The 24,376-nt window shown below is 40.3% G+C and overlaps 1 protein-coding gene across 2 annotated transcripts in view; it reads left to right on the forward strand.

Moving 5' to 3' along the window:
* rbm10 (RNA binding motif protein 10) overlaps positions 1 to 24,376 on the forward strand; it is a 36,594-nt gene that overhangs the window by 2,956 nt on the left and 9,262 nt on the right. For both annotated transcript variants that reach the window (XM_079848544.1, XM_079848545.1), the window contains exons 4-16: positions 1,177 to 1,699; positions 1,923 to 2,111; positions 5,571 to 5,640; positions 9,779 to 9,852; positions 14,901 to 14,987; positions 18,573 to 18,633; positions 18,733 to 18,891; positions 18,966 to 19,126; positions 19,237 to 19,334; positions 20,444 to 20,531; positions 21,734 to 21,923; positions 22,005 to 22,090; positions 22,205 to 22,292. In XM_079848544.1, coding sequence (XP_079704670.1) covers positions 1,177 to 1,699; positions 1,923 to 2,111; positions 5,571 to 5,640; positions 9,779 to 9,852; positions 14,901 to 14,987; positions 18,573 to 18,633; positions 18,733 to 18,891; positions 18,966 to 19,126; positions 19,237 to 19,334; positions 20,444 to 20,531; positions 21,734 to 21,923; positions 22,005 to 22,090; positions 22,205 to 22,292 — 1,874 coding nt within the window. The remainder of the gene's footprint in view (positions 1 to 1,176; positions 1,700 to 1,922; positions 2,112 to 5,570; positions 5,641 to 9,778; positions 9,853 to 14,900; positions 14,988 to 18,572; positions 18,634 to 18,732; positions 18,892 to 18,965; positions 19,127 to 19,236; positions 19,335 to 20,443; positions 20,532 to 21,733; positions 21,924 to 22,004; positions 22,091 to 22,204; positions 22,293 to 24,376) is intronic.

Here is a 24,376-nt window from a genome sequence, read left to right on the forward strand (position 1 = left end):
TATCTGATCGTAGCCTATATTCCTCTGACCTTTTCCTCTTTGGCCATCTCTCTACAAATGTCCCGCTTGATCAATCCTCCCCTATCACGAGCAGATACCCACCCTAATTGCTGATTGGCTAAAAGAATGTTGTGGTGCTCGATCTGATCTAGAGCTGCACGATTAATCGTTAAAAGATCACTATCTCGATTAAAACACCCATGCGACCTTATTCTTAAATGACAACGATTCGCCAGTGTCTATTAACCTTTGACAAAAACACACCGGAACATTCAAATCTGCGTTTGCGTTGTCGCTGACCCAGAGAGAACAGTTTCAAATAACAATTGTATTAATTACATCATTACTCAACTAGGTAGCGACAAGTGACTGTTAAAAAAATCATTAATTCAAGAGATTTGTTCAAAAACACTGATTCATCCAGTAATGAAACAAGTGATGTATTTATGAGTGAGTCATTGAATCATTCATTTAAACCATCTAGCAAAGATGATGCAAATATTAACAAAATTTGGTTGTTGATTTCATTTTTAACAGCTTTTTTCAGAAATCGCTTTTAGGCCATGTGTCCACCAAAGCGTTTTTAGCCAGTTGAAAAAGCAAGGCGCTCTGCTGAAAACGCCTAGCTATGGACGCTTGAGAGCGTTTTGGCAGCAAACGAGCGCAGCATTTTTTTCAGTTGAGACACTTTGCTAGTTATGATACGGAATATCTGCGAAAGTGTTACTAGTATCTCATTTCACACATATTTTGTTTCTGTGTTGATTCTATATTAAAATGTTGATACAATGTAACGTATTTTCTCTGGCTCTTGTTTTAAGTGAATTTATTCCGTTATTGTGCTTCTTGTTGTCATCTGTTGACGTTGTACAAGCAGAATGTGGCGGTTGGTTGGTGTGGTATTAGTCCCGCCCCTCCTCCACCATGATTGGACGGTTTGGTAAAAAGTGACAGTGATGAGTGCTGCGTTTTACCCAAAGTTGAACATTCTTCAACTTTCGGCGACCTTTAAAAAACGCAGAGCGGTCAGCACTTCAGCGTGAGAAAAACGCTTAGCGCTTCATTACGCTCATGGTGGTTTAAAAACGCGGCGCTCCCATTGAAAACCGCTTGAAAAAACGCTTTGGTGGACACACGGCCTTAGTGCCTAAATTTTGCTCTTTTTCGATGCCCTAGGGGTGGTCGTGGTGACCGCATGGGCCGCTATGGGAAAGAGTCTGATGAACACGACTATAGGGACATGGACTATCGTGGCTATGGACAAGAAAATGGCTTGGGACTGAATAGCAGATTAACAAATTCAAGACAGCACGAGCGTGACAATAGTTTCGAAGGTGTGAGAGACTTTCCCTCGGGCAATTTCTTGAATAATCGACCCGGATTCAGCCAAAAGGGGAACCGTGGATCCAAAGACAACAAACTTGGAAAAAGTCTGCTCCAAAGTCCCCCAAATCAGAACATCCTCTCAAGATTCCAGCAAGATGAAAAGAATTATGATTTTGAACCAGAGATTGATGCACATAGGAGAGATATGCAGACATTTAAATCAGGACAGAAAGTGTACCAGGAGGACCAAACGCCAGATGAAGGTGAAGAAAATGAGGACAACACTTGGGGCAGAGTTAGAGGACGGCACAACTCTCAGGGCGAATGCGGTGCTGAGGAAGACAAATATACCACACATCTTGGCCACAAACAAGTGAGTACAGTTGTCTATCCGAAACGATTTTAGTTTTGTATGAATCATGATTACAGACAAAGGTAATGAATTAAGTTGCTTAAGATTCTTAAATCTTAATTTGCTTTACTTACCTTATATTGTTTATGCTCTAAACATTTTTACATATCTAAACATTTCTCATGATGATAACAAAATTTTGAGAAGAGTAATAAATAGGGGGAGGACTATCTTCCTGATTTAGGGTGTTCCTGACCAAGTCCAATCAGTTAGGGGCAAAATGAGAGATGGAAACTACCAGCATGCTCTGGAAATGAGCCAGGAGGAGCCAGAACCCCGTGACCAGGACTACAGGTCTGATACGGAGCCGGTCCAGAAACCCAGTAACGTTGTCATGCTTAGAATGCTTCCACCGAATGCAACCGCTAACGAGGTTTGTCAATATTTGTATTTATTGACTGACTATATAATTATATATAATATAATAACCAAACATCTGTTGCATACACTTGTGTCCTAACCAGACGGGTTGCGATGCACGATAAAAAGGTATCTTGTCAATGTTAATCAGACTTTTTTTTCCAACCAGCCATGACGATGATACACACTGAATGTATTTTAGAAACGGTTAGAACAACAACAACAACACACGTGACAGTGATAATCTCAGGTACTGATTATGTGCTTAATTTAATGTTAAATGAATTTGTTGTGAGTTTGAATATTTGTGCGACCTTAATAGCCATACTTAAAGCAACAATGGATAATTCACCTCAGATCTTCAAATGGAAACAAGAGTATTCATACTGTGAACTCAATGTGAACAATCAAGTGTTTTCTATGACAAAGATTGATTTAGTTGAGAGTGCAGTGCTCTTGCGGAGAGACTCCGCCCACACGCTCTTCTGATTGGCTGTTTTTAAATCGATTTTGTTGCTCCAATAGACAATTGCTTGTCACTGGAATCTTATTGCAGCGCGTCTGGTTAGAACATAGATACACAAGATACACATAGATATATATACTGGACAAAATTATAAACGCAACACTTTTGTTTTTGCCCCCATTTTTCATGAGCTGAAAGATCTAAGACTTTTTCTATGTACACAAAAGGCCTATTTCTCTCAAATATTGTTCACAAATCTGTCTAAATCTGTGTTAGTGAGCACTTCTCCTTTGCCGAGTTAATCCATCCACCTCACAGGTGTGGCATATCAAGATGCTGATTAGACAGTATGATTATTGCACAGGTGTGCCTTAGGCTGGCCACAATAAAAGGCCACTCTAAAATGTGCAGTTTTATCACACAGCACGCTGCCACAGATGTCGCAAGTTTTGAGGGAGTGTGCAATTGCTAAGCTGACTGCAGGAATGTCCACCAGAGCTGTTGCCCGTGAATTGAATGTTCATTTCTCTACCATAAGCTGTCTCCAAAGGCGTTTCAGAGAATTTGGCAGTACATCCAACCGGCCTCACAACCGCAGACCACGTGTAACCACACCAGCCCAGGACCTCCACATCCATCATCTTCACCTCCAAGATCGTCTTAGACCAGCCACCCGGACAGCTGCTGCAACAATCGGTTTGCATAACCAAAGAATTTCGGCACAAACTGTCATAAACCGTCTCAGGGAAGCACATCTGCATGCTTGTCTTCCTTATCGGGGTCTCAACCTGACTGCAGTTCGTCGTCCTAACCGACTTGAGTGGGCAAATGCTCACATTCAACAGCGTCTGGCACTTTGGTGAGGTGTTCTCTTCACGGATGAATCCCGGTTTTCACTGCACAGGCCAGATGTCAGACAGCATGTATGGCGTCGTGTGGGTCGAGCGGTGTGCTGATGTCAACGTTGTGGATCGAGTGACCCATGGTGGGGTTATGGTATGGGCAGGCGTATGTTATGGACAACAAACACAGGTGCATTTTATTGATGGCATTTTGAATGCACGGAGATACCGTGACGAGATCCTGAGGCCCATTGTTGTGCCATTCATCCACGACCATCACCTCATGTTGGAGCATGATAATGCATGGTCCCATGTTGCAAGGATCTGTACACAATTCCTGGAAGCTGAAAACATCCCAGTTCTTGCATGGCCAGCATACTCACCGTACATGTCACCCATTGAGCATGTTTGGGATGCTCTGAATCGTCGTAAATGCCAGCGTGTTCCTGGTCCTGCCAATATCCAGCAACTTGCAATGCCATTGAAGAGGAGTGGACCAACATTCCACAGGCCACAATCAACAACCTGTTCAACTCTATGCGAAGGAGATATGTTACACTGCGTGAGGCAAATGGTGGTCACCAGATCCTTCGGACCCCCCCCCCCACATCGCGTCCCCCCCCCCCCCCCCGCATCGCCCCCCGCATCCCCATATAGAGTAAAACTGCATATTTTAGAGTGGCCTTTTATTGTGGCCAGCCTAAGGCACACCTGTGCAATAATCATGCTGTCTAATCAGCATCTTGATATGCCACACCTGTGAGGTAGATGGATTATCTCTGCAAAGGAGAAGTGCTCACTAACACAGATTTAGACAGATTTGTGAACAATATTTGAGAGAAATAGGCCTTTTGTGTACATAGAAAAAGTCTTAAGCCCTATTCGGACGGGACTAGTTTTCCAAACGACGTTTGAGTTACAATTCTTATCAACCTACGTCTGTGATTTCATGTACGGATTCGGACGGGACTAACATCTCCGTGTTTATTACCGAGGTAGGAGTGTCTGTGTTTTACATGTGGGCATTGCAGAAGATCACGTGTTCAGAATGCGTGGATTGCGTATGAAATTTGATCAAATGTATTTTGAAATTAAGTACTTTGAAATATAAAGTAAACCGTCCAAACGTATTTAGTGTTTTGTAAACATTTTATAAAAATTGTAGTATAAAAAACTAAACATACATTTATCATCATGATTTTATAGAACTGGGTTCTTATAATAAACCCACACTGGAATAAAAAGTTTTAACTTATATAATTTACACGTTATGTAATTAAGTGCAGAAATGAAAGTAATCTTACCTGAAACTGATATTACAGTTGCCAGTCTTAACAGTTTACGTGATTTGGCTCTTCTTGTTGATTTCATTTTTTTATTTATTCGCAGTGTAACGTTACCGAACACATCTACATGTCTAACGTACATCCATTATCGGTGCGCAAAAAGCAGAAACTTGAATACCCGGCGCGATAGCGAGAGATTGTACGGTAGTTCACGGTGACCAAAAACACAAGAAAAAGCGTTTTGGAAAAAAACATTTTCGGCAATCACAGACATTCGCATTCGGACGGGATTAGATTTCTCTGAGGACCGCCGAGTTTGACGAAAAACAGTAGGTAATTTGCTCTGGAATTTTTACAGAGGTCGTGTGAGAAAAAGACAGACATGGCAGATTCGGACAGGATTAAAATCTCAAAGTACGTCTGTGAAACAGAAATTTCTCTAACGACCCCCTGTGAAACTAGTCCCGTCCGAATAGGGCTTTAGATATTTGAGTTCAGCTCATGAAAAATGGGGGCAAAAACAAAAGTGTTGCGTTGATAATTTTGTTCAGTGTAGAACACAAGATAGTTACAACAGAAAACAAAACAAAATGCACTTACTTTATAATAGATTTCTCTGTGGCAGTTGTTGTTTGCTTGCACTATAAACTTCCATTGCGCATAGTATGTAGTTTTAAGAAACTGTGGGATAGGTTAACATTTTCTGGTGTTAAATACACGGTATACTACAAATGATAGAGCTTTAATACTTGTATTTAACCTGGAGTATTTAGTCATCCAGCTATTAGAATACCCATTTTGGGCAAATGCCATATTTGAGGTCCTGCTATGAGGTTTGGTGTGTTGGTGTAGTTAAGTGTTTGGTGTTTGCTCTTTAGATTCGGGCTCGGCTGCAGGAGCAGGGGGTCCAGCCCAGGGAAGTCCGCCTCATGAGGAACAAGTCTACAGGTAAGCATGATCTAACAGGGGGGCTTCTTTGTACCCCAGACTGACTTCCAAGTCTCTCTTCCACTGCCTTTCATAACATGCCTTAGCTCACTCTTGCGTCTGCCTAGTTCAGTGTGTTACTTCAGTACAGTCTCTGTCTTCTTTCTCACTTTCCTCCTGGTGTATTTGAGTTGAATGAAAAGGCTGCTCAATAGTACTGGTGTTTTGAAATCTTCAGGTGTATGTTTCCGTAACCCCCTGCACATCTTTTCATTTAAGCCATCACTTCTGATTGGTTCCTGTTCTGTATTGTGTATGACCATTTTCTTACCATACCCCTTATCAGACTATTCTTAACCAGACAACATTCACATACACACTTGATATATCCACAAGGAACAGTAATGTATACGCCTTCACACAAGCACAAACACATCTACTCCTAATGCCAAGCTTGCCTCACATGTCCTTCCAACCTTATCCCTCATTCACTTTGATTGCTCTTGTCCTGAAGTCTGTGGAAGATCTTGCACCTTGTATTGTGTAAGTATATTGTAATAGCTGTGTTAAGAGGATAAGTGTGGCTGACCATTACATGAGCAATTTTTGGCTTTTTTTTGATGGGTATGAAAAGGTTTTGGAATTTTGTATCCTCAGCTAAAAGGGTGGACAAAGTAAGGTAAACACCATTTAAAAGCGTTTCGTTTCTTAAGGCCATTTAGTGCGTGTTGACTCTGGTAGTTCGGTTCTTTTGGTCTGGGCCAAAAAAAAGAAAATGATACATTTAGTCCCAGTTCGCTTGGCGTTCACACTGTAATTTTTAACACCAAACCTAAAGAACAGATTTTATGCTGTATATTTCGTGACGGAACTTGCCGAACATCCAATACAAAGCTGTGTTCTGGGATAAATCTGCTCCCTGTTGTATGTTCATTTTTTTTTTTTTTTACCAGTGTAGAACTCACAAAAAGCTTATGAAATGTGTAAAGATGTCAAAACAGCGGCAGGAATCCCTATGTTACACACACAAACAAAGATCTGTTGCAAGAAGACTGTTTCAGATGCCTGTACCAAACTGTTATGGAGAACATCGCAACAAATATGAAGAGAAAAATATACTATACGATAAACTATACGATGTATAGTTCAGTAAAACACATGTAAGGGATGATAATGTTCATGTTTGTGATGATGTAAGATGAACGCACCAGGGTTCGAAAGAATCAAGTTGAGTGTGAAACCAGACCAGCGCTGTGAAGAAACAATTGCACTCGGACTCAGGCTGCAGCAAACGCAGTGTAAAAACGCCCTCAGTCAAACCGCACCAGAGTTTGTTTGGATGCGGATCGAGACCTATCTTTTCAGCGTCTCGGCCCGCTTGTTTGGTGCGCACCAGGGTTCAAATGGCAACGTTCACACTTAATCAAATGAACCACTCTAACAGAGCAATCGCACCAGAGTTCTTTCAAATGAACCAAACGTACCAAGTGTGAACATCCTTGATTACACCACTACAAAGGTTAGTCACATTAGGTTAAGTATATGTTCTAATGGGTTTACATTTGAAGAAAGCCAAGGGACACCAATAAATCGCAGTATTTAAAAATATATCTAACTGTTAAATTTTGTACAAAATCCGTAAAGATATAGGCAGTTGCATCTGATTGCTGTAATACATAATTATATAACAGTGGACTAGGGCCCCCCTAAGAAGCAAACACTGTTGCCATATCCAGGAGTGATAATACCTGCAGAGATACAACTGAGAATGACTTCCTGAACAGCAGGAGGAGGTCAAATACCAAATGTCTCTCTGATTACCAGATGTAAATGTAATTGTAAACATCTTCTGTACGAGTTGTTCTGCTGGAAGAAGGGGAAGATTCTGTTCTTAAATGGTGCAGTATCCCACAACACACGGTTGAGGGCTTGTATGACAGCATTCCAAGAAGGACTAAAGCTGTGGCTCTTTTCCTGCATAGATCCCTGATATTAATGTATTATTAGGTGTTTCCTTTATTTTTTCCACCCTGTTTATGTGTCAGTGGCATGAAGGTATTTTGGAGAGAAGATTAAAGTTCTTAGCTATTGACTTTTAACGCATGTGGAACAGCTTTTTACTGTAGTTTAGAGGTCAGTCAATTTAATTTGTATTAAAATGGTTATGGTTCAAGTATAATTTCTTTTTTTATCAATTAACTATAGCAATAAAACGTATTGTGCTTATGTTTTGTTTGCAGTAGGAAACAATGCATAGTGGACTGCTTGGAATGCCTTTTTCAAACAGCTTTAATCCCATGTGGGCAGTTTAGCCAGAGACCTTTGTTAAACACAGTCCTTTGGCATTTCAGGCCGACTGATATTATTGACCTGTACTGTACCGCCTGGTGTGATTTCAGACAAGGCTCATAAAAATTAAGTATTAATTAGACTTGTATATAAATAAGACTGGTAAATTTTGTGAATAAGACAGTAAAAAAAATAATAATAATTGTATCCTAAAAGTTACATGTTAGATAATTATGTAATTAGTGTAAAGTAAAGCAATTACTAAAGTATTTAATAATAATAATAAATAATACACATACCCACACTGCCATTGAAGAGTTTGGGTCAGTAGGATTTGTTTCCTTTTTTATATATTTTATTTCCTTTTATTCAGGAAGGACTTATTAAATTGATCACAAGTGACAGAAAAGACTTACATTGTTTCATAATAAAAATCGAATTCAAATAGATGCTTTTCTTTGGAATTTTACTATTCATCAAAGAATCCTGAAAAAATGTACTACAGTTTCCACAAAAATATTAAGCACAACTGTTTTCAACATTTATAATATTCAGAAATGTTTTATTGTGCATAAAATCAGCATATTTGAATGATTTCTGAAGGATCATGTGACACTGAAGACTGGAGTAATGAAACTGTAAATTCAGCTTTTAAATGGATTTAATTTTTCATTTAATATTAATACAAAAAAGTATTTAACATTTCACAATATTGTTGTTTTAAAGGTGCTCTAAGCGATGTCACACGTTTTTTAGGCCAAAACATTTTTTGTCACTTACAGCAAACATCTCCTCACTGTCCGCTAGCTGCCTGTCCCCTGAACACACTGTAAAAAAAACGCGGTCTCTGTAGACACCCCAGGCTCTACAAACGGCAACAAAAACAAACTGGCCCAGTCTGGACCACGAAACATAACAAACAGTGTTCCAGCCAATAACTGACAAGAATGATTTTGGGGGTGAGGGTTGGGGGGTTAGTGCGCGTGCACATGAAGGGGGGTGTGGGGAGTGGAAGAGAGAGAAGCATGAAGAGAAAAGTTAGCTAGAGGAGAGATGTCCTAGACAACGACAACGACTAACGTTAAAAATGTATATTCTTGAGAATTTTTATATGGCCGACACACGACCAAATAGACGACATTCCGATGAACAAATAACAAAGAAGAGGGAAAAGGAACGTTAAGTCCCAAATTTACATCGGAAAAGCGTTCAAAAGGTGGCGAGAACTCCGCAGGCAGAAGGGCTTCCAATCCGACATTCAGGTGGCTCCGTTTTTGCTGGACAGGAGGGTAAATCCAGTTTGTTTTTTCTAAATGGTTCATGACTGTTTCAGGAAGAACGGAAGGGAGGGGGAGGAGACGGGATGAGGAGGAGGGAGGGTCGAGCTATCCTCTGTTTTGTTTGACAATACTTTGAACGTCAACAAGAAGTGACTTCACCAACATTGCTTAGAGCACCTTTAACTGTATTTTTGAGCAAATAAATGCAGCCTGAGTGCGCAGAAGAGACTTTCAAAAACCCCAAACTTGTGAATGGTAGTGCATAATAATGGTTTTCAGATGTTAGGTTTTGTTGCTGAAACATCAGAAATTTAATAGACCTGTAGTTTTGTCTGTACCCACATTTTCAAATTAATGTCCTGTGTGATTCTAGTTAAATTGACTGGTGTAAATAGCAGAGGGAATTAAAAAGAGCCATCAGTTCTAGCAGTTTAAAGGCAGCAGTGTTATTATTGGTTAGAATACAGCTATACCTCTTTCTACCATCTCTCTGTCTCTCTCTTTCTCCCTCTCTGTCGATATGAAAACACTAACCCCTCACTGCGTTGTGTTGTTCTGTCATTGTGGCCCGGCGACGGCTGTGTCTCCAGGTCAGAGCAGAGGATTCGGCTTCGTCGAGTTTAATCACTTGCAGGAGGCCAGCCGCTGGATGGAGACCAACCAGGTCACTTCACACTGCACACACACATACACACTACAAGACCACACGTGTATGGATATATATGCCCTTTATAGCTGGATTCCTTATGATTTCACAGATTTCGCCATCTCTTAAGAATGAGGTCTGCCTGTTGCCATTCAAATAATATACAGTCTGTCTAGTACAAATATTTGTTACTAGTTGGGTATTTTCTGGAAATGCCCAAGCTTGATTTAAATTCAACAGTGTTGTCCCCCTGAAAGCTCAGTTTGTGTGTTGTCTCCCTTTTTCAGTTAGCTGTGAAGTGTCTCTTGGCAACTGTAAAATCCTAGTGTGAGACCTGCCCTTTATTTTGTGTCTCTCTAGTTAAATCCTCATGGCTTTGAAATGTCAGAACCACTCGAGGTTTAAAAAGGGTTTGAGTTCCGGTAGTTAAGAGTTCCATGAGAATTTGAGCAGAATCTTCCTCTTACGTATCTTTTAATAATTCAATTATTACCAGTGCATTCATAGATTAGCTGATATATTGAATATCAGTTTACATGAAAGCCAGGAAGAAGTCATAATAAAGTAATAGTCTGTGGCAGACACATTTGTTCAGAGAAACTTGCGGTACACTTTTTACAGGGTCCCCTCCCCCCCAATATACCTGTTGTAAACCTCCTGGCTGAATACTTGAGAACATCAGAATAAATTCTGGTCCACACTGCTGCTTATTCTGTGCAAGAACCCCACACTTAAACAGGAAGAATTGGTTTGACGGCCTTGTAAAGCCATTAACCACAATTTTGTTTTTGTATTGATGATGCCAAAAAACTGACCCAAATAATGCTGCGGTTTCCTCCCCATACAACTCTACAGAAAACTCTGGAGAAAGCAGGATAATTTATTGGTCAAAGCAGTCATATGATGTCACTGGTGCGGCAGCATGACTATAAAAGGGCACCTGCATTAAATGTCATCAACTTTGAGTTTTCTGATTGAAAACATGCAGGCATGTCTGGAGTGCCTGAAGGGCAGACTACTGTTCCACCATCATTTTCAATTTGTAAAGCTCTTTAAAAGCAACCCAACTGAGGGGAGCATGTATTCAGTGCCCAGTCTCAAATGAGCTGGCGAAGACTACAGATGAGAGTGAGGGAAGTTTATTGTTGGAACCTTCTGCTCTATCAACATGTCTAACCCTCAGTCCTGCTTGGAGAAGAGTAGCAAAAGTACTTTCAGGAGATCCAGCTGGGAAAAACCTTCCAATTGGACACCTGGGAAGTGTGCCGTCATATCTCGTCTACACTATTGGCTCGGAGTTAAAGCGTCAACACCATGATGCAGCACCTCGTTCCCCTCTCAGGGAACCGGGTTACACGCGTAACCCTAAGACATTCCCTTTCGAGGGAACTCAACGATGTGTCATGGTGTTGACGCTATACCCATGAGGCCATACTAAACAAATGCCTGCTCACCAGCTGTTCTTTGAATGAACTGCAGTGAACCAAGCATAGTCCAAACCCAGGGTCTGAACCTAGAGTTGCCATACAAGATGCATACCAAGGGACCAAGAGCTTTAGCACCTAGAGGTGCGGAACGTTCCGCAGCTCTGGTGACTCCATCTAATAACTGTTAGGGACGCTTCAGCGACCAGACTGGTCCTAAGACCAAAGTTTAGTAGGTAATCTTCCTACCAGAGTCCCGAGGGGTAGAGCTGACTAGGGAGGCTACAGCCTCCGCTGTGTCCACTGAACACTCCCTCTCTGGAAAAGGGCAGGCTACTGTTCCACCACATTAGCCATTCCCAGTTTGTGAAGCTCATTAAAGGAGAACTCCGGTCAATTTTAACATTGAGCTATTTTTTTTGTCAATTTGGAGTGCTGTCAATACAGAGAACAACGACAAAAATCTGTGTTGCCTACATCGTGTTATCCTCTTTTTAAAATTTGCACCCTGACTTCAATGGGGCAAGTTTTAAACCTGCTTTTAGCCTCTTAACATCCTTGATGTGTCATTACAAGTGCACAGCCAATGTGAGTGATTCCTTCAGAGTGAACACGGTGAATCTGACTGCAGTAGATGTGAAATATATGGATAAAAATTTTTTATTCAGCCAGCGCAAATACCTGTATTTACTTCCCGTTTTCGGTCGAAGACCACAGTAGTCGATTGTCGAGTTCTCCACTATTGCTGAGTTACCTATGATCACGCGCGTGAACTCGACAATCGACTACTGTGGTCTTCGACCGAAAACGGGAAGTAAATACAGGTATTTGCGCTGGCTGAATAAACATAATTTTTATCCATATCTTTCACATCTACTGCAGTCAGATTCACCGTGTTCACTCTGAAGGAATCACTCACATTGGCTGTGCACTTGTAATGACACATCAAGGATGTTAAGAGGCTAAAAGCAGGTTTAAAACTTGCCCCATTTAAGTCAACAGGGTGCAAATTTTAAAAAGAAGATAACACGATGTAGGCAACACCGATTTTTGTCGTTGTTCTCTGTATTGACAGCACTCCAAATTTACAAAAAAATGAGCTCAATGTTAAAATTGACCGGAGTTCTCCTTTAAAAGCAACCCAATCGAGGGGAGCTGACGAAGACTACAGATGAGAGTGAGGGAAGTTTAGTGTTGGAACCATCTGCTCTATCAACTGCCCGCTCTAACTCTCAGTCCTCCTTGGAGAAGAGTAGCAAAAGTACTTTCAGGAGATCCAGCTGGGAAAAACCTTCCAGTGGACACCGGGGATGTGTGCCGTCATATCTCGTCTACACTATCACCTCTGAGTTAAAGCTTCAGGGGGAGACAGACAGAGCCCACCTTCTGTCAACTGCCCTTCACTAGGCACTTAACAAAAAAAGAACTTGAAATACTTTTGCTGCCGATCCACCAGGGGACGCTCTGTTTAAACCTGCCCTCTAGGGAAGTGTGCAGACCACCCTTCTGCAATGTAGCCCATACCTCGGCTAATGATCACTTATTCTCATCGTGAGTTCAGCAAGGAAACATCCTGACACTGCAAAAGGGGGCTTTATACTGTCAGTTCACCCATTCCTCGCAGACTCCAAGGACGCATGCTCTGAACTTCTTGAAAACTGTATCAATGGTCTATCAAGAGTCCAGAGGGAGAGGCCGGGGTGTTAAGGGGAAAGGATTTCTCCCCCTCCTTTATCGCCAAAATGTTTAACCACAGACGACTCTCCATGGAAACCATCACAGCCATAGAATGACTGATGGCCCAGGCCATCTGCTTGGTGGCATGGAGGACGAGATCTGTGGCTCTGCGGTGCTCCAGGACTGCCTCTGGAGACAGTACCTCCCCTTGGTCCAGGTTCTTCAGAAGGTCGGCCTGGTAATCCTGCATAATTGCCGTAGTGTGGACTCCAAGGGCTTGACCTGCTGCTGCGTAGGACTTGGGAAGATCTGGAAAGGCATAGAGGGCAAGACCGGTGCCTTCAGAGAAGACTTGGGAGAGATAGCTTGAAAGTGCCTCTTCAACCTGGGGCATCTTCTCATATCTGTGCTCACATAGCCCCTCTATGTTCGAATAATTTGACGTGATGGAGGTGACTATGCGAGCTGAATTCCCAATGATCTCAATACCTTACTATGGAGATCAGGGAGAAACAATCCATGCCATGAGGTGCCGATGCCTGGCTCCCAGCGAAGAGAGCCGAGCAAGAGCAGCAGAGCTCCCCGAGAGCTGAACCAAGTGTGCTTTGCTCCCAAATAGATGAAACCGAGTTTATGTGTGTTGTCCACTGTGATACATCGGGGGGACAGTGAAACTTCTTAATTTTTTTTCTTTTTTAGCTTTAGTTTCTTTATTTTATTATTATTTTAAACAAATTAACACACAAACCTTTTCTCTTTCTCACACACACAAACAAAGCGCCTTCTTAAAGACAAAGAATCTGTTGACTTTTAATGCAGGTGCCCTTTTGTAGTCATGCCCGCGAACCAGTGATATCATATGACTGCCGTGGCCAATAACATTGGCGTGATTTCACACGTTTCAGACAACTGCGCACACTGAAGACATTCCCATAGTGTCAACACCATGTCTCAGCGTCGAAAGGGCAATGTAGAGTTAAACTGGGATTTCTGTCTGCGCAGAGGTAATAACTACCTATTATTTCACATTAAAGAAGTTACATTAACTGTGTACTTGCTGCTAATTTATTGCTACGAGCCGCGCAGAATTGGGCAAATTCACTGGTTTGTTGTTCATTAAATGTGCTGTAGCAACCCAATACCTTGTAAACCACACTTTCTTTCATGCTGTGCACCCTGATGTCTGGTATTTGTCTAGCAGCCAGGCAGTCAGATTAGAAATTGGTGAATTCAGCCAGTGCTTGCCATTTTTGCATGTAGCAGATCGTTCATGAATGGACTGTGTGGGGTCCCCACTAGCCTAGATCTTGGCTAATGTTAGTTAATGTTATTTCTGTTTTATTTGTGGGTACGAAGGGGTGCCATACACAAGCATGGAGTCATGTTGTTTGTATTTATTTATCAGGCCTCTAAAGTGCCCAAAATTGGTTAATTGAATAGTTGCTGTTTTTCTTTAAGTATTCAGTTACATTTAAGGATGTTTTCTTAATGTCAGTAGCTCAAATGAGGGGAGTTGTCAGCATTTTTTTTTTTTTACGCATTGAGGTCCTTAAGGATTTATTTTTGGCTCAGTTTCAGTAATACGTTCAAGTCTTTATTCTATGTGTCCTGTCATCGCTGTATGAATTTGCTTTTGTGATCTTCTGTCTGGATGTTTTATTTGTGGCTTAATGTGGTTGGGCAGGAGTGAGCGTGACACTTTTTTTTTGTTCCCCTGAATGGGGGAGGTTGAGGCTTTTGGCCAGAGAGGGTGTCCACAAACGCTCTCTCACATGCAGGCCGGCGCGTCTTTCTGAGTCCTCTCAAGCTGATGGTGATATCTGACTTCCTCTCTCTCTTTTATCCAGTCTTCTCCTCCCCTCTTGTGTTGAGATGAGGTCTCAAGTGTGCCAATTCCACCCTGAAAATGATATTTACCCTCTTTTATTCTGTTGTCCCCTCTCTTCTTCTGTGTCTTACTTTCAGAGCGTGCTCACTATTTTGGGACAGCGAGTATCTATGCACTACAGCGACCCAAAGCCCCGTGCAAATGAAGACTGGCTCTGCAATAAGGTAACTTTCTTAATTCTTTACTTCAATAATTAAATAATTATGTTAAATTAAGACTTAGTCTTAGTGTTCCTTAAAAGGATAGTTCACCTTTAAATGAAAATTATGTCATCATTTACTCAGCCTGATGTTGTTCTAATGCAGTATGCCATTTAAATATTGGGCCACAAAAGAAGAATTGTTAAAAAATAACCTGCTCGTTCTCGTCCATATGCTGGCAGTGAATAGTGACCAGCAGCAAGCTTTTTAAAAAGAGAGGGAATGTATCACAGAATGATCCAGTACAACACTTCATATAATCCAAGTAGGGATGTCACGAATCGCGATATACCGGTATTGATGATGATCATTATATTAAAAAAATTCAATCTCGTTATCAGTTTAATTAAAGGAGAAGTTCACTTTTAAAATGAAAATTCTGTCATCATATACTCACCCTCATGTTGTTTCAAAGCTGTATGAATTTCTTTCTTATGCTGAACAGAAAGGAAGATATTTAGAAGAATATCAGTAACCAGACAGTTTTTGGGTCCCATTGACTTCCATAGTAGGAAAAAAATATACTATGGAAGTCATTGGGACCCAAAAACTGTCTGGTTACTGATATTCTTCTAAATATCTTCCTTTCTGTTCAGCAGAAGAAAGAAATTCATACAGCTTTGAAACAACATGAGGATGAGTATATGTTGACAGAATTTTCATTTTAAAAGTGAACTTCTCCTTTAAGCGTGTTTCAATATACCGGTATTGGCGATAACCATAATATTTAAAATGAATAGAACATATATAATATGATGTACATAATCCAGTGCCAGTATCTGGTTGACATCCCAATGTACAGTAGGTGGCGGTATTGCAGCCCAACGATAGTTTCCTCCTGTCATAAAACACAAGCGGCTTGCAGCTGCTACTGCTTCGTAAAAGCATGTCGTCGGATCTGACTGACGAGACACTCTACCCGCACTCAAAGAAAGTTAGCTCGCCACTGTAGTAGTTTTTTTGGATTACGCAAAAATGACTGAGTCTACAAGAAAATGAATCACACCAGTCTGCAGTCTTGCCGATCAAATGTGTTTGCTTCATTGGTTCTTGCTCATTAAAGGAGAACTCCGGTCAATTTTAACATTGAGCTAATTTTTTTGTACATTTGGAGTGCTGTCAATACAGAGAACAACGACAAAAATCGGTGTTGCCTACACCGAGTTATTCTATTTTTAAAATTTGCACCCTGTTGACTTCAATGGGGCAAGTACTAAACCTGCTTTTAGCCTCTTAACATCCTTGATGTGTCATTACAAGTGCACAGAAAATGTGAGTGATTCCTTCTGAGTGAACACGAGTGAGTCTGACTGCAGTAGATGTGAAAGAAATGTATAAAAATGATGTTATTTAAGCCAGCGCAAATACCTTTGTTTACATCCTGTTTTTCGGTCGAAGTCCAAAGTAGTCGATTGCAGAGTTCACACGCATAGGTTTAATACCTATGATCACGCTCGTGAACTCGGCAATCGACTACTTTGGACTTCGACCGAAAAACAGGATGTACTCAGAAGGAATCACTCACATTTTCTGTGCACTTGTAATGACACATCAAGGATGTTAAGAGGCTAAAAGCAGGTTTAGTACTTGCCCCATTGAAGTCAACAGGGTGCAAATTTTAAAAATAGAATAACTCTGTGTAGGCAACACCGATTTTTGTCGTTGTTCTCTGTATTGACAGCACTCCAAATGTACAAAAAAATGAGCTCAATGTTAAAATTGACCGGAGTTCTCCTTTAATAAAGCTCGTTTGAGCTCTAGTAGAACCAATGAGGTTTGTTTGAAGTAGTGGTCGACCGATATTGGTTTTTTGATTGCCGATATCTTAGAGAGCAGGATGGCCGATATAAAGCCGATATTTTTATGTTATACTTTATATTTATTTGAATCAATATTTTATAAATTTTAAAAAAATTTGAAAACAAATCTTTAAAATAAACATGCTTATACTTTAGATGGCAACTTCTTGAATCTGCAATCCTATTACAGTATTTTTCACAAATAAAGTAATTGTTTAAAAATATATGAATATGTGAATAAAAAGGAAGCAAACACTGTAACATTGCACGCAGTAATCTGGTAATATTGTGCGCACTGGTAATCATTTTTTCAAATAAAGACAAGGTAACGGTAATATTACATACAGCACACAGTGAAAACAATATGAATATGACACAGTGGGCAACTGGATATATCGCAGCATATTTTAAAATGAAGGATAGGATTTAAAGTTTTTCGATCGCGTCTCCTGTGAAGCTGATCTTCTATTCGTATTCACTCACTTCGCACGGACCGACCGTCACTCGCAGTCGCACGTTTATGCAGGCTACAAATGCACACTTCACAAGATATCACAGCTGGATTCCATTAGCTCTGCAAGGTTTGTAAAATTAAATGTTTATTAGATATTCAGAGATTTGTTTAAAGCTACACTGTGTAATTTTTTTAGTTGATTCTTAGCAAAAAACACTTAGTTCTTTCAAAAATATATGTGCTCATTAATGTATATTTACTTATTTCAAGTAATAAAGTATTCTCTTAAGTTTATAATCTGCCATTGAAAGTGCATACGGGTGAGGGGTTCGAATGCCGGTCGCCATGTTGCCCCTCCATCTTGAAACTACAATAGCCAAAGAGGGACATACCTGTAAATTCGAGCTTCGCCTTTCGCGCTTTACACTCAGTGACACCGTGACGAATGCGAGGGGGAGATTACTCGCGACTGCCGGCAGATTTGAAAGATTGCTGATGGAGGATCACGCCTATTTTCGAGAATCCGAAGCAAGGACTGGTGGGACGTTGTCCTGCACCACTTCATGTATGCCGAGTGAAAGGAGAATTTTAGAATGACGGGACACTCATTTATACGACAGTTTATTCAACAGGAAGAACAGCTAGAACAGCTCGTCCAGCACGCCATACGCCGTGATGTAATTTCAACATCATTGCACATGCGCAGTCCTTTCAGTTTCTGTTTTCAATCCGATCAAGTGTTTACATGCTCTCTCAATCGGATTAGAAAAGGAATAAACCACCCCTTTCAATCGGATCGAAATCTAATTCGTATCGAGCTCAATCGGATCGATTAAGGAGTTTACATGATGGCTTTTCAGTCCGATTGAGGCTTCAATCCGATTACTAACGGATTATTTGGTTGCATGTAAACGTAGCCACTGATAGACCATGAGGAAAAAACATCCACATAATGGTGCAGTTCTATCCCCAAACAGTTGCATAGAAAACTCTGGAGACTTAGACCACATTAAATAATTAAATATTTAATGTGCTCTGTGTATGTGCGTTGATCAGTGTTTATGTGAAAAGCGAAGTGATTGTGTCTCTTCAGAAGACTTGGATAAAACTGCTCAATTCGCATAATTACTCGTACAAATTTTTGAAGATAAAAAAAAGTCATCTGGGTTTGGAGCGACATAAAGCAGAGTATAGATGATTATAGAATTGTCATTTTTTTGATGAACTATCCCTTTAAGTGAACAAATACTTCTATGTGATGTAGTTGTCTTCCCAAACATGTGTTTTGATTGGCAGTGTGGAGTGCAGAACTTCAAACGAAGAGAAAAGTGTTTCAAATGCGGAGTTCCAAAATCAGGTGTGAATGGAAATTAATTTGTTGCAGTTCCTTTGCTCCAAATGGTTAAAGACATGAATATTAATGTAAGTTCTTCCACATATGACTCCTTCCTTTCAGAGGCTGAGCTGAAACTCCTTCAGGTGCCAAAGAGTTTACCTTTGGGGCAGTTAAAGGACTCAGCTCAGGGTTTACTCCCCCTTCCCATCATATACCAGACAGCATCTCCAATTCTCAACTTAGGTTCCTCAACCCAGGCTGCCGAGGTGGCCAATGACAGTAAGTCGTACACGCATTTAACACTTTTACTTTAGGGTAAGACAGTGTTTACATCTGTGTTCACATCTCTTCAGCTCTGATCCTGCGTAATCTGGGACCCCATACGACACTAGAAGCCATTTTGTCCGCTTTGGCCCCGTTTGCTACTCTCTCCCCTTCAAATGTTCGGCTCATCAAAGACAAACAGACACAGCTCAACCGAGGGTTTGCTTTTCTGCAGCTCACTACTATCGTGGTAAATCAGCGACTCTACTTGCAAATGGCATCTGCTTGCATGTGTTGTGGCCACAACTCCCCCAAAAAACGTGTAAGACTAACACAAACAGGTACTGTGTCATGTTTTAGGAAGCTTCACAGCTGCTTCAGATCCTCCAGTCCCTGCAGCCTCCTCTCTCTATCGACGGCAAGCTCATCTCTGTAGAGTTTGCCAAGGGCTCCAAACGGTACGAGTTCATGCTTTTCTAATACTGATCCTGCAGCGTTAAGGCCCTTTCACACCGGATGCGTAACGAAAAAGCTAATAGTTTGTGTGCGAATAGTTCGCTTCAAAACCATTCACATCAGCCGCGACGCGAAGTTGCGAAGTCTGTGACGTTCAGAGCTTCAACATTACAAAACTTTCGCGCCGACAGCTGAGAAAACATGGACACTTCATCATCATCATCATCCAGTGAAGACGAGCTTTTCATTTTCTTTAAAAGACAGAAAATAAGGTTTTGGGTGCACCCAATCTTAAAGAACAGAGAGTCTGATGGGGAGTATGCTAATGTCCACTTTTAGTTTCCTTTTCCTCTCTCCTTTTCCCTGAGGTTTTTCCACAGTTTTTTTGCGTCTTCAACTAAACACAGTGCGTTTTGTAATGTCACATTACAATTTACATGTAATACACAATACACATTACATGTAACACACGAAGTAACAAGTTAAAATCATTCGACTAGAAACTGTAGATATCACACAAAGAATGTATAGTATACTAGAAGCAGCCCTAAATAGTCTCACTACATTTTGTTACATGTTCAAAGTAAACACGGTCTCTATCTCTATCTTTGACGATAATAGTGTTAGCTTTCTATCCCAAATGTAGTTTAGCCTGCTAGCCTACACAGCACAGGACTATACAACGACTAAAACTATCACACAACATACTCAGTGTTGAGTTGGTTGGCAATGCTATGCCACACATTGTCTTTCAAATCGTTGTCCTTGTAGTATGTGATTGGCTGAAGCCTTTTCTGTTGCCGCAAAAGTAAAAAAAATCGGCATAGAAGCGAACAAAAATAAAAGTCGTGTTTTCGCCGCAGCACATTCGCGTTCGGTGTGGAAGCACTCATTACACAAACAGCTGATCAAAAAATAAAACCATCGCGCAAATTATTCGTGTGTCAAAATCGCGTCCAGTGTGAAAGGACCTTTACACTGATGTCATGGTTGTGTAATAGGAAAATGCAGCACAGCCACACATTTGAGAGTGTTCACAGATCACATTATTACTGTCATGCTTTACATGTATGTTATACAGTTTTGTGAGTGTTCTCCCTCTCTCTCTCAGCGATGTTTTTCTGGCAGATGGGAGTCGGGTGAGTGTGGCGACCGTAGCGAGTACAGCTATAGCTGCAGCTCAGTGGGCCGTCACTCAGGTACACACAGCACAGGGAAATGGCTTGATTAACAGCATAAAGAATAAAAAAATAATAATTAACTCTAGGATCTTCAGTTAGTGATAATGAATGTGCACCCAAGGTGTAAATGCGGCCATGTTGCAAAGCAGATTGAATTGATATCAATTATTACACTTAAACCACAGTTACAATTGTCAAGGTTTTGGACTGAAAAATGCTCTTGTGTTGAAATTGTTGAAAGTCACTGTTACTAGTTCAAAACTTGCATAACAATGGGGGAAAATCTGTGATGTTTAACTAATGGCATAAACAAACGATTTAATAGCCACACGAACTGAATGAGTCTCAACCAATCAAATTTTTGTATTAAAATTTTGAATATTACCACAATAATAACTAGTGATGCTACTGGAAATATTTGGCTGAAAATGAATTTTTGGTTTTGTCAAAAACATTTTTAAGGCTGAAATCATTGACTGAAAAAGTGATGTTTAATTATGTTCATTCATGCTTGAATGAACATTTCCAAGGTTTATTTAAAGAAACAGTACAACCAACTTACAGAAATGTAATCACTCAATCAGTGTTTCAACCGCAGAAAGATGTGGATAAAATAGTGACGTAATACATTTACCTCAGGAAAACCATTCAGTGCCCATAAATTCATTAGTTGGCTAGGAAAATTTACTCTATAGAAGAGCATTTTGACAAATATACTGTATGCAGTTCATAACATATTCATTATATTTTTACTTAACCTGTTTTCATCATTTTTTTTTTATGTTTGTTTGAATAAATCTCTTGAAAACAAGCTATTTCAGCCATCATTTAAATATTTATATAACAAATTGGAGTAGAAAAATAATAAGTTAGTATAAAAACTTCCTTATGTGCAATAATGTAAATGTTTATAAACAACTTATATTTTATTTGTGTTGGATTATCAAATACATTTGAAAAATGTATTCATTTTTAAACTTTTCAGTTTTCAGCTAAATGAAAAAAAAAAAAAATCCTTTTGGTGCATCAGTAATACTAACCCTTTCACAGGTTTTTCCTTAAGAACACATTGATTTTGTTCTTTGAATAACTAATGAACCTCTTAACAAATTTCAGCTTATGTATTGACAGTTGCAGAACATAATTGTCTTCCATTCAGTGTTGAGATGCGATTTCCTTCTTTAACACACATTTTGCCAAATGTCTGGTTGTTGTTCCAGACGGCGCAGCTCTCGGGTGCAGCTGCGAGTGGTGATTTCAGTGTGCACCAGCAGGGGGCAGCAGCGGTGTTTGGGCAGGAGGCTGTGCTGGGTGTCAGGGCAGAGGCACAACCCTTTAAAGGGCCAGCGGCTGCGGGACTGATTAGCCACACTTTATTAGGCACTCCTGGCGGAGGAACTTCCTTCACTGGTAAAACTACAGCTCGGTTGCATCTGCTTTCAGCCTGTGGATCTTTTATTGTAGTAAGTGTGAATGTGTTTTCCACCATAGGAGAAACAGGTGCTACCTCCTTATTGGCGCTCACAGCATCCCATACCCAGCTTGTTGCAACGACAACCTCCACACAGGCCAACCAGGTAGAGTTCTGTATTTTATTCATTATTTGATTTGCTTTGTTACTATCAAAATTCGAATTGTCAAAAAAGCACTAATTGTCTGTCTGTATACCGTGTGTGTGTGTGTGTGCAAAGGCCCAGGTGGAGATCATTGGGAAACCTCAGCCTGCTACACCGAACCAGCCTGCCACACCTGGAACTGCTCTGGAGTGCCAGCAGTACCGTAAGCACACAGCCCAAAACATTAAAGTGCTCCTGTTATGTTATTTTAAAGGCTCCTAATTTCATCTCCTACAACAGGTTTACATGCGTCCAAGTAAAAAAAAAAAAATAATATTTGAATTTTCTCATAATATACATTGCAGCATCACATCTTTTCTCACTGTCTCTGAAACGGTTTGATACAATATTCTGTCTCTCTCAATCCCTCCTTCACAAGAGCAATCTGATTGGTCAGATGGCCCAGTCTGTTGTGATTGGCAGGGTTCATACGGGTGCTTGAAATCCTTGAAAATGCTTGAATTTCACAACAAATACCTGTCTGACTGAATAGTTTGTTTATTAAATGGAGAAATAAAATGTAGCCCTTCAGATACAGAGCGATTTGCGCTATGCTGGCCAGAGCAAAAGTAGGCGAAGTTTTCATTTTGATTTCCGCACTTGTTTGGATGCCCCGTTTTAATTGGCCACGCGGGTAATCGTCACAGATCGCAGCGGCAAAAGTTTAACTATTTTTAAAGTTAAAGCCATTGAAATAAATGGGTTTCATTGCAAAGCGCATTCCGCGTCCTGTCTGAAAGGGCCATTAGTGACAGTACTTGGTATGATAATGTAATGTTAGTATTGCATGTCCGTTATGGCACGTTCATTTGTGGAATATGCAGTGAACATAGCCAAAGTTACAGCACAGTAACTGTAACGTTAACTACCCGCAAATTAAAACTCCAAACGTTTAGCCCAGTGCATAACAACAGTCGTTGATTGCTGAACAGAAATCGTGTCAGATGGAGTGTCATACAAGTAGCCGACTGTAAGGTTGAGGATGGCCTTATGCAAGATTTACACTGCTCTATTCCAGTAGAGAAATATATATGTCTTGGCAATGAAATACATTTTTTTTTTATTAATATAGGCTATTTATCAGGCATGTGCTTGTGCTTAGAGTCTTCCAGAGTCTTCTGGGTTAAAATGGAATTACAGGTTGTTGTTGCACTGTCTTGCCTTGTCTTCATATTTTCAGCCCTTGAAATTGCTTCAGTTTTACAGCCTGAAAATCACATTATCTGGGAAGCAATATTTGGACTTAATATAATGGGAAGTATTATTCATAGGTAGGGCTGGGCGATAAAACGATAACGATATGTATCGCGATAGACACGTAATCAATATCAATAAAAAATGCGTTCGATAAAACGTTCGATAATTTTTTTTTTTTTTCGTCGGAAGAAACCAGCAAAGCAAGTTTGATTGCATGAACAAAGGCACTCACTCTCTAGTAACTAGATAAAACAGGAAAAGTCAGCTCGCCTGACTTCAAGTCTGACCGTAGTCTGACCAATGTCGTCTGCAGATTATGCCGTCAGTTTCTCTGTCATTCGCGTGCTGCTGATGCGCTGTTCTAGCGTGTGCGTTTCTCAGCGCGTAGTTACATGTGAAGCTCACATGCACTAAAAGCCTGTCTTTCGAGTCTTATTGTGCTAATACTGTTATATACACACAAGGTTTACATAAACTAGTCAGATATGTCTAAAGTGAAAGCAAACTTGAGAAAATTGAGAGAAAATCTGCGTGTATAAATGCGTGTATATTAGACGCGTCGCGCGCAGCTCTTTTAAAGAGACAGTAGTAATAGTAAACACGCTGCCGCTTGTCCTTAAAGGGATAGTTCACCCAAAAATAAAAATTATCTCATTATTTACGCACTCTAATGTTGTTCCAAACCTGTATTCATTTCCTTCTAATATTTTCTAATATTAATATTTTGAAGAATGTGGGTATCCAAACAGTAGCTGGTCCCCATTGACTTCCATAGGAGAAAAATATACTATGGAAGTCACTGGGGTACATCAACTGTTGGTCATTCTTCCAAATAACTTTTATTTTCAACAGAAGAAATAAACTTATTCGAGTTTAAAACAACGTGAGAGAGTAAATTATGAAAATTAGAATTTTTAGGAGAACTATCCCTTTAATGTTAATAAAACAACAAAATGTAAAGAGAAAATCACTCACTGCTCTGGACTGATAACTTTACTAATAGCTTTAATAAGTATCAATGTATAATTTATACAGTGCAGTCTGTTTTGT

This window comes from Squalius cephalus (assembly GCF_949319135.1).
Source record: "Squalius cephalus genome assembly, chromosome: 18".
NCBI lineage: Eukaryota > Metazoa > Chordata > Actinopteri > Cypriniformes > Leuciscidae > Squalius > Squalius cephalus.